The 10,499-nt window shown below is 42.0% G+C and overlaps 1 protein-coding gene across 1 annotated transcript; it reads left to right on the top strand.

The window, feature by feature from the left end:
* The first annotated feature begins 4,715 nt into the window (after positions 1–4,715).
* On the top strand, positions 4,716–9,527 carry SOSTDC1 (sclerostin domain containing 1). Its single transcript, XM_007069497.4, has 2 exons — positions 4,716–5,114; positions 8,212–9,527. Exons 1-2 carry the CDS (start codon positions 4,910–4,912, stop codon positions 8,625–8,627), a joined length of 621 nt encoding a protein of 206 aa, XP_007069559.1. The 5' UTR covers positions 4,716–4,909; the 3' UTR covers positions 8,628–9,527.
* Positions 9,528–10,499: the final 972 nt, after the last annotated feature.

Here is a 10,499-nt window from a genome sequence, read left to right on the forward strand (position 1 = left end):
AGACAGTGTGTATATTTTTCTATCCCAGAAGTTGCAGGAAGTAATATTTAATGTGTGAGTAACTGTGACTACCCTTCTTTACAAGAACATATACATATGATGAATGATATTATCAGTAAATTGTGAGATCATTCAGAAGTGTGACTATTCAGATGCAAAAAGTAGTCAGGCAACAAAAAGCATGTATCTGTAGCCTCCAACACTACCTTTACTTAATTATTTTGAGAGTTATGTAATGTACTCATCACACAATCTATGGGCACATGTACAAACATTTAAAACTAACCACCTAATAGACTCACACCTTGCTCCAAGGTAAAGCTTTGTACTTGCCCCACAATTACCCCTTCCAAGGAAAAGTCTGAGCAAATAGTTGGGCCTTATACTATGCCCTGATGTCAATAGATTCAGAATCTGATGAACCAATGGGGGAAGTGGATTCCAGAGTTAATGCCGTCACTCTGAACAGCCGAACTCAAATTCCCAGACATTGAACCCTAAGTTTGTGCCCCGGCTGATCTCAACTGTCAAATGGCACATAAACAGTAGGGGATTTATCACTCAGGACTCAAAACAGATTGGGCTTTATAGATCAATAGGAATATCTTGAATCCTACCTGGAGGCAAATAGGAAGCCAGTACAGGCTTCAAAGAACTTCTTGTAATATACCTATGGCCAACACTGCTAATTAAGGAGGGAGCAATGTTTTATATAAGCCATAGCTGCTGATCTGGAGAAGGGCAGCCAGGGTAGAGCACCTTGCAGTCTGGAAGTCACAAAGGAATGGATAAATGTATCTACATCCATATGAGAAAGGAATGATCACAATCACCTGATCAAAAGTGGCAAAAGATATTTAATTCTGAGAATCTATGAAGAGTTGAGCATCAAGAAACACTTCCAAACTGTGAACTTCTTTTACAAAGTGTGAGCAAATCTCTTCATGTACCATCAGCAAGTCCATCTTGTCTCGACTGAGTTGCATGCATCCGATGAAGTGGGCTGTAGCCCACGAAAGCTTATGCTCAAATAAATTTGTTAGTCTCTAAGGTGCCACAAGTACTCCTGTTCTTTTTGTGGATACAGACTAACACGGCGGCTACTCTGAAACCTTTCATGACAGTGACTCTTATACTGATACCCCTATCTCATCCAAGCACTAAAAATGCATCATCTGGGTATGATGCATCATCTGGGTGTGATGAAAGACAGACAATCATCCACATACTTACAACATTGTAGCTCAAATTATCTCACCATCTCCTGAAAACCCTCAAATCCATGTCGAACAGGAGGGCTGAATGAATCAAATCTTGTGGAACATCACAGGAGAGAGCTCTTGGGACAGATTTTCATGAAATATTTTGAACATATGGAAAAGCAAGGTGTAAAGATGGGTCTAAAATAATAAAAACAAAACAAACTATCTACAACCAACTGGCACATGGAGGAGATGGGATCTTTCCCATCACCACCAATTTCAAAAGTGAACTGAATTAGTACTCCTTCAAGTTTTCAGGAGGCCTGTCTTAGGTTTATCTTCACTAAGCCCAGCAGAAAGTTCTGGGCAGTTCTAGGAGGTTTCATGTATCCCCATCTTGCAAGGTGCTGAGCGAGCACCCCCAACTTCCATTGAAGTCAGCAGGAGTTGAGAGTTTTCTTAGCACTTTACAGTATTGGTCCCAAAATCACTAGAAAGAAAATTCCCAGCATTTCTCTTACAAAAAGGAGAAACCAGTTCCCTACCCCTATCAGAGAAAACAGTTCCCTACCCAACCCAAGGAAGAACCATCTTCCTTCTAAAAAGAGGTACCCTGTCCTCAGTACCAGGGATAACTGCACAATAGACACAGTACTTTTTAAAATTTGTATTGTGATGTTTGGGCCATACCAGTCCAGAAAATATATTATGGGAAAAGTGTGTGAGGCTCTTTATTATCTGCAGTTGGGGAGAAAAATTAAGATAAAATTTATAAAACACAAAAAAGCATATATTTGGTTTGCCACAATTACAGAAAAATCCTTTACTAATATTACTAATTTCATAATATACATACTTTCTTGAATAGCTTAAAGGAACCTTTACTTTATAACTGGTTTTTAGAAAGGAAGGTGATTTAATAATGTCTGTATTTTTGTGGATGAATTTAATGTACATTAAAACAAGAAACTGATAGCCTTGACTGGAGCTAAGTACTAACCAAGCTTCTCCACACATAGGTCTGCTAGTAGATCTTGCAACATTCTTGTTATTCCAGAATTGGGTGGGTCTAGTCATAATACAAGCAGATATTAATCAAGCTTCCCTGCACACAGCTCTGCCAATACACCTCACTTCTGCCTTGCAACATGCCAGTTATTTCGCTGTCTCTCAGGCATAGCCTGTCAGCTGAGTGGTGATTTTGGACCTGCTCCTGTTATTGAAGTCAATGGTAAAGTCCTCATTGATTTCAGTGGTGCAGGATCAAGGTCTGGGAGTTGTAGAGAAATGTCCATTGGGGATTAGGATGAGATGAACTCTTTTTCTTAGTGAGTTACTTTGGTTTTAACCCAGGTCTTTAAAGGTAATTCTTTGAGCCTGGTTCTGCTCTCACTACAGCAGTGTCAATCTAGAGTAACTCTACTAATTTAAATTGAATTACACCACTGTGAGCAGTGGTGGATTTAGAGTTAGCGGGGCCCCATGTGCAGCTTAATTTTCGCCCCCCACCCCCACCCCTCTGGACTCAGCCAAGAAAAAGAACATTCTCTCTTATCTCCCTCCCCCCACCATTTTTCATTCTTTTTTTCTTCATCCTCCTCCTATATTATAAGTAATGGGAAGTAATTTAAAATAAAGTGAGGTACCTTAATTGGGGCAGGGGGTAGGGGTGCAGGAGGAGATGTGGGGGTCAGGTTCTGGGAGGGAGTTCTGGGTGTGGGCTCTGGGGTGGGGTAGGGGGTTGGGGTGTGAAAGAGAGTGTGGGGGTTGGGCTCTGGGAGGGAGTTTGGGTGTGGGCTCTTGGCTGGGGCACGGGGTTGGGGTGTGGGAGGGGTGAGGGGTTGGGCTCTGGGAGGAAGATTGGGTGTGGAGTGCGGGCTCTGGCCTGGGGCAGGAGGTTGGGGTGAAGGAGCGGGGCAGAAGAGTGGCACTTACCTTGAGCAGCACACACTCCTCTGGCAGCGATTCCTTGGCCGGGGTGTGTGTATGTCTCCGCGCTCCGCTGCCTGCAGGTGCCGCCCCTGCAGCGCCCATTGGCCGCAGTTCCTGGCCAATGGGAGCTGCAGAGTTGGTGCTCGGGGTGGGGGCAGTGCACGGAGACACACACACACACACCAGGGGCCGAAGGGACATGCCGGCCACTTCCGGGAGTGGTGCGGCATGGAGGGAGGGAGGCAGAGTGGGCAGGGAGCTGCCTTATCCCTGTTGCTGGCACCTCTCTGTGTACCCCTTCGGGGGAGGGAGACAGTGGGTCTCTGTGCGCTGCCTGGCAGCGTGCAGAGCTGCCTCCCCCTGCCAGGGGCACACAGAGATGTGCCGGCGGCTGGCCGCTTCTGGGAGCAGCGTGGGGCCACCAGCCGCAGCATGCAGGCAGCCTGCCTGCCTGAGCCCTGCTGCACCGCTGGCTGGGACTCAGGGGCAGATTGTCAGATGAGATTTGTCCTGCATGTTGGGGGCCCCATGGCACGGCACAGTTTGTTTCATGGTAAATCCGCTCCTGAGTGTGAGTTAAGAATCGACCACTAATGTGTTACCCTTTGTGTGATCTGACTTCCTGTGAGGCTGTTGTGTTATTTCCCGCTAGAAAAAGTTTGCTAGTAAAATCTTGTAGGTTTTAAATATCAATAACTCTAGTTTTCTTTATAATGAATGCCAAATTCACCACTGATGTAAACAGGAATTGGTTTCATTGGAATTACCCCAGTTTATACCAGCAGTTGAATTTGGGCCACAGTTTTCTGTTCAGGATGTTATGGAATATTGAGTAAGTATAAGAAACAAGCAAAATGTTATATGTCAAAATAAGGCTTATTCTTTCCTCTGTGTAATAATTTATTATTATACGAAAAATATATTTACATTTTTTAAAAAATGTTTTACTCTTCTTGGCAGTCTACTAAACAAAATGAGGTGAGTCTGGTGAATGAGTATAATGCAGGTCTATGAATATGGACAATTGTATTGAGAAGCCTGGAGGAACTTCTTATTACCGGTGGTGACACAGAACTATATACTTATAACTCCCTGCACATGGAGAAGCCAATGCTCCCCTAACGCAAGTAGTTTCTCTAGCAATAGTCCATGTTGATCAAAGCTGCATTATTTAAATCTATCTGGAGAGAACTTTACATTTTCCACAGTGTATTTTTTGAAAAGTCTTATTCTTAATAGCTAAAATATGTGCAGCTTGTATATTTTCTGTCATATTTTCATTCTTTACATAGCTGGCCAGTTCTCCCAAAGGCACATCGTAGGAGAGGGAACAGCAACTTTGTACAAGAGGAAGGAGACAGACACCCAGCTACACTTTGTTTCAGCCGCACCACACAAAAATCCCAGACATGCGGGGAGCTTGGAATGGCAGAACAGAGCCTGCAGGCTCTACCTTGGTCTGCCTCCTGCCATACAGTTCACAGTTTCCTGACACCCTCAAAGCCCCAACGAGGAATCCTGCAATTAGTGTAAGCAGGCTCCTCCTTTACTGCAGTCTTCTTTTCGATTGGTAAAATGTCGCTGCTGGCTCATGCAGGGAATCCCACCCCTTCTCCGTGTTTTCATTCCGAATCAATCCACAACTTTACACCTGCACGAGTGCCAAGCCTCTGTGGATATATAAGGGAAACCTTCAGGAGGCATTTCAGAGTTACAGGGAGGAAGCTGAAGGAAAGGAATTCACCCAGCGCGGTCAGGCAGAAACCGAACCAACCATGATCCTCCCTGCCATTCACTTCTCCGGTTTTCTCCTCGCCGGCGTCTTCATGAAAAGCTGTTTGGCTTTCAAGAATGATGCCACAGAGATCCTTTATACACATGTGGTCAAACCCGTCCCAGCGAGCCCGAGCAGCAACAGCACGCTGAATCAAGCCAGGAACGGAGGCAGGCATTACGGCAACCCCGGATTAGATCGTAACAGTAAGTGTTTCACTTTCTGCGTTTCCCATCCCTTGCTGCGCCTCTGGTAGGGTGGCTTTATGCCTAACCAATGTAAGCCTACGTTTCTGTTCGAACCCATGTCCAGTTTGCGGTAAGAACCAGGCATTGGTCGATGAGCACCTTTTCCGTAGGCAGGTTTCAGAGTAGCAGCCCTGTGTGTCCGTAACAAGAAGAACAGGAGGACTTGTGGCACCTTAGAGACTAACAGATTGATTAGAGCATAAGCTTTCCTGAGCTACAGCCCACTTCATCGGGCTCACTTCACTTCCTAGGCAGTGATCCCCGAGAGGGGTAATTTAACAAAAACCGGCTGGATTTGTTGCTCCCCAGAGCCACACACGCAGCCTGGCATTCTGGCTTTGCCGGGACACGTTTCATCCCTGCACGTTCCATCACCCGGGTAGTAGGTCAAGGAAAATAGAATCTACAACGAAATCCAGGGAAGGAAACTATGTTCTCTTAGTTCTTTACTCCCTCTGGGCACACACCGACCAACTTCATCCTCAACGTGTTTGGGGCGTCACGTGACTAGCTGTAGCTCAGATGCAGTCATTTAAACGGGGAGCTCAGTTTATGATGCTGCTGCAGTAGAAAAGAGGAGGAAGGCAAAGAAAATGGGGGAAATGACATTTGAAATGTGCTTGCTTTCTTAGAAAAAAGAAAAGGAGGACTTGTGGCACCTTAGAGACTAACCAATTTATTTGAGCATGAGCTTTCGTGAGCCACAGAGGGGGTGAGAGAACCTGGATTTCTGCAGGAAATGGCCCACCTTGATTATCATACACATTGTGAAGACAGTGGTCACTTTGGATGGGCTATTACCAGCAAGAGAGTGAGTTTGTCTGTGGGGGGGCGGAGGGTGAGAAAACCTGGATTTGTGCTGGAAATGGCCCAACTTGATGATCACTTTAGATAAGCTATTACCAGCAGGAAAGTGGGGTGGGAGGAGGTATTGTTTCATGGTGTCTGTGTATATAATGTCTTCTGCAATTTCCACAGTAGGCATCCGATGAAGTGAGCTGTGGCTCACGAAAGCTCATGCTCAAATAAATTGGTTAGTCTCTAAGGTGCCACAAGTCCTCCTTTTCTTTTTACGAATACAGACTAACACGGCTGTTACTCTGAAACCTCGCTTTCTTAGCTCACTCACCCTGGCTTTCAGTGCCGTAGTGTGTAGGTACAGCATCCTGTCTGGGCTACTTCGGAAATGTAACTCTTCCAGGCAAAAAGCTTTTGATTTTGTTCCAGCTTTTTGTTTTTCACTTCCTGGTTTAGCACTTACCTGCTTAACGCCGCTAGCAAAAGTAAACAAACAGGTTCACAACCCACCTGTGATCTCTGCTCCAAATTACTTTTTTAATTATATATATATATTAATGTTATGGGATTTTCTCCTCCCGATACTCTGCGGACGTGGAAACCTTTTTCTGGCTTGATCCGTTCCCTCCCATCCCCACTTCATTAAGCTGAAATGAAAAACCGACCCACATTCATTCAGTAAGAACAGCGGCATCTCTGGAAAGCAAAGGCAAAAACTGATGGCAATATCCTTCAGCAAAGCCAAGACGTGTCAGCTGTTATGAATACGGGTGGTTTAACTGCACAGGAAATGTCTCGTCATTATGAGATTACTGGAGCAGCCCAGTAGGTATTCATTGTCAATGACCTGTCACTACGGGAAAGCTGAACCTGTACATACATAAAAACAGAAGGCAAGACAAATCAAAGCTGTGATCAGCTGCTTCCAGGTACATTCCTGAGCGCAGCTGCAGGGAAGAAGGAGAGCGTGAATCATTCAAGCCAGTCAAGCACTCCAGAAACCAGTCCTTTTGTAAATCATCTATCCAGAACAGTCTTCAAATTCCTAATCCCCCCTGGACTGTGTACCTTGCAAGCAGTGGGACAAGAAGAAATGGTTGGCTTAACTCGATGCCTCTGATTAGAGTTTGATTAAAAAAACAAACCAAAACAGAAGCATCTTGTAATTGATGGGGTGAGGTACCTTCAAACCCTTGTATTTGTACTCCAAGGTATCATTCTAGGGATTATTACTTCTATTTTTAAAAGCATCAATGGTGAGCCCTCTTGTATAATATGTGTACAATCTCCACTGTACATTTCCTCGAGAAAGAGGAAGAGAACAGCCAGTGAAGGATTGCATATTATATTACCCTTCATGTCTAAGTGTAATTACTGAACTAAACAGTTGTGTTTATTGCAGTGAGCAGAGCTGCACATAATAGCAGGTACAAACATGCCTATATTTGCAGCTGTGCACCTTTATAACATGTCAAGTCACCTAGAGAACTCAAAAGTTGCCTCAGGATTTGCAGTATTCCCTCTATTAGGTATAAGAAGTATAAGGAATACTGTACATACTAATGTGTTATCCTTAAGGCAAAATGACCAGTGTACAGGGTTAAAAATTTGAAAATCATGTGCAAAACATAATTTTCAAACACTTACAACTTTTATTATTTATAAAACAGTTTTTCTTCAGAACACTAGCCTTCACTGGAGACGAAATCCATAGCAAGTATGACATTTTACAATAAAACAATTCTTTATTCAAATGCATTAGAATAATTTCTAAAATCCTAAAAAACACTATTTTTCACACTAACAGTCAAACAGAATTTTACCAAACATCCCAGCGCAAATTCCTTCTAAAAGAACAAGCAAGAGACACTTCAACCCCCGGGCATTTTTTCCCTCCATGCACCTGACCATAGGGGGCTTAGAATGAAATTGCCTCCTCTACTGTGACTATATTGCTCCTGCAGTGCTATGACATATATATCATTATATATATATATATATATATATATATATATATATATATATATATATATCATGATAGCACCTAGAGGCCCCCATCATGGATCAAGGCCCTATTGTTTTAGGCACTTTATACATATATAATTAAAAGATCATCCCCAAAAGCTTATAGTCTAAGCCTGTGTCATCAATTGCTATGCATGCTGCGATCATTTGAAAATGAGCTGGAGTCTGAAGAATGGCTTAGGAAATGTTTTCTTTATGAATCTCAATGTTCATTGTTCTGTGCGTTTTGCAGATCGCGTTCAAGTTGGCTGCCGGGAACTGAGATCCACCAAGTACATTTCAGATGGCCAGTGTACCAGCATAAATCCTTTGAAAGAGCTTGTGTGTGCTGGTGAGTGTCTCCCTTTGCCAGTGCTCCCCAACTGGATTGGAGGAGGTTATGGAACCAAGTACTGGAGCAGAAGAAGCTCCCAAGAGTGGAGATGTGTCAATGACAAAACTCGCACACAGAGGATCCAGCTCCAGTGTCAAGACGGAAGTACAAGAACCTACAAAATAACCGTGGTCACGGCCTGCAAATGCAAGAGGTACACCAGGCAGCACAATGAGTCCAGCCACAATTTTGAGGGAACCTCTCAGGCAAAGCCCACCCAGCATCACAAAGAGAGAAAAAGAGCCAGTAAATCCAGCAAGCACAGCTCAAGTTAGAAGTCAGGCAACCCTTCCCCCAAAACTTAACTCATCTGTAACCATCTTCTTTACAGATCTGACTGCTTAAAAGACAAGTCTGCCATTGCTGTGTTCTCACTTGACGGTGCATTGCTTTGACCAAACTCAAAATGGCATTCTGTGCATATGGACCTTTTTGGTGATTTTCCAAATGCTCCAAATGGGCAGTACCACAAGCCTTCCAATCCCACACAATGAAGTCTTACGTTTTTTTGAGGTGTGGAGGCAAAGAATTGTTCCCATGAACATTCAATGAAATTTTATTTTTTAGAAAGGTGCTTTGTTGTAAGTTTTCATGGGAACAGTTGATTAGCAAATGTCTCTTGCCTTCCAAATAATATTTTATGAACTTTTGACACATTTGCTTAAAAGCAGCAATCAGTAACTGCTGTCAGTTTCATTCTGACAAAACAATGCCTTGCATGCTGATCTTTTTCTTCTGTCTACCAAAAACTAAAATATGCATGGCAGCAATTGAAAAGTAAAGCTGAATAAACTATTTATTTGTCACTGTAATTATTTAATGAGCTTTTTCCATGTAATTTTTTTCCCAAAATGTTCATCTTATGTTTTATAGCTTTTTCCATGTATCAAAGTATTTTCTTATGATTTGTGACTGGATTAGAATATACATTTTGTAGATAATGTAAAATAGATGTTTTAGCATTCTTGGTACGTATATATATATATATTTCATTTTGAACATTAATAGTTTTGGGTTTTATTTTGCAAGTAGCATTTTGAAAACTGTTTTGTGCATCATAAGCTCTGTATTATTTTTGTTTAAAGTGTGCAATCAAAAGATAGAAATGACTTCCTTTCAAATTCATTCGTTTCTCTCTCTCTCTTTTTTTAACAAAATAAACAGCTATAAAGATGTATCGTCTTTGGGACTCTAACATGTATGAAAATGCACACATTTTTGACCAATCATGGCATGCAATCTAATAAAGTGGGATGTTTTACCTACTTGATTGAAGGCAAGTGCCATAAAAAGTCTTGCAGCAATATTTAGCATAAAAATAACCTTTCAGTGGATTCCTTTGGCTTGTAGACTTCTTATGTGACCTTCTAACAGCTGGTGCTTATTAGTGGTCCAAACCAGGCTCATATTTAACAATTCTCAATGTGTACATTGTAGAAAATAAATATATATTTGGGAGGTTTTACAAGCTAATAAAACCACCCCAATTTATTTATATTTCTCCATTTATGATTATCAAATTACAAACTTATAGTTAAAATAGTAATCAATATAATCTTTCTTCTAAACACAATTTAGTCTTGCACATTCTTCACCAAATGTTGTGAAATATGTAGTAAGCTGTCAAATTTTTCAACATAGACTGTGAATCATGTTGGTTATCATTCAGACTATATTAAGACTGAGATGATTTTCATCAATACTTGTACTCAATGATTACTCTATACTGGGGTAAACAGTAAGGGCTAGATTCCCCAACCTGCTGCATCATTCTCAACTGGTAGCATTTTACACCCTTTTAGCACTGATGTAAATGGCTACCCAAGGAACAGGGCAATGGAGAATCTGGCCCTAATAAAGAATGCTGTACAAAACTCCTCTTTGACAGAATATTTCGATCAGTCCACCTTACATTTTAAATAAATAAGGCTCAAGAACTGTATTGTGCCATCATTTTTAAAGTGGAACTCCTCAGGGTTATTAATGAAGACCTCTGTTTAAAAATGCATGCCACAATTTGGCTCCTAGGATCCCAAATTTTAATGACATTGCAAAAGTCTTTCTAATTACATTTGCTTCCCTTTACCCAATTTTTTTAAGAACACATATGAAAGTAACATTATGTATGAGAAAAAAAGAGAAAACAT

The sequence above is a fragment of the Chelonia mydas genome, chromosome 2 (genome assembly GCF_015237465.2).
Source record: "Chelonia mydas isolate rCheMyd1 chromosome 2, rCheMyd1.pri.v2, whole genome shotgun sequence".
NCBI lineage: Eukaryota > Metazoa > Chordata > Testudines > Cheloniidae > Chelonia > Chelonia mydas.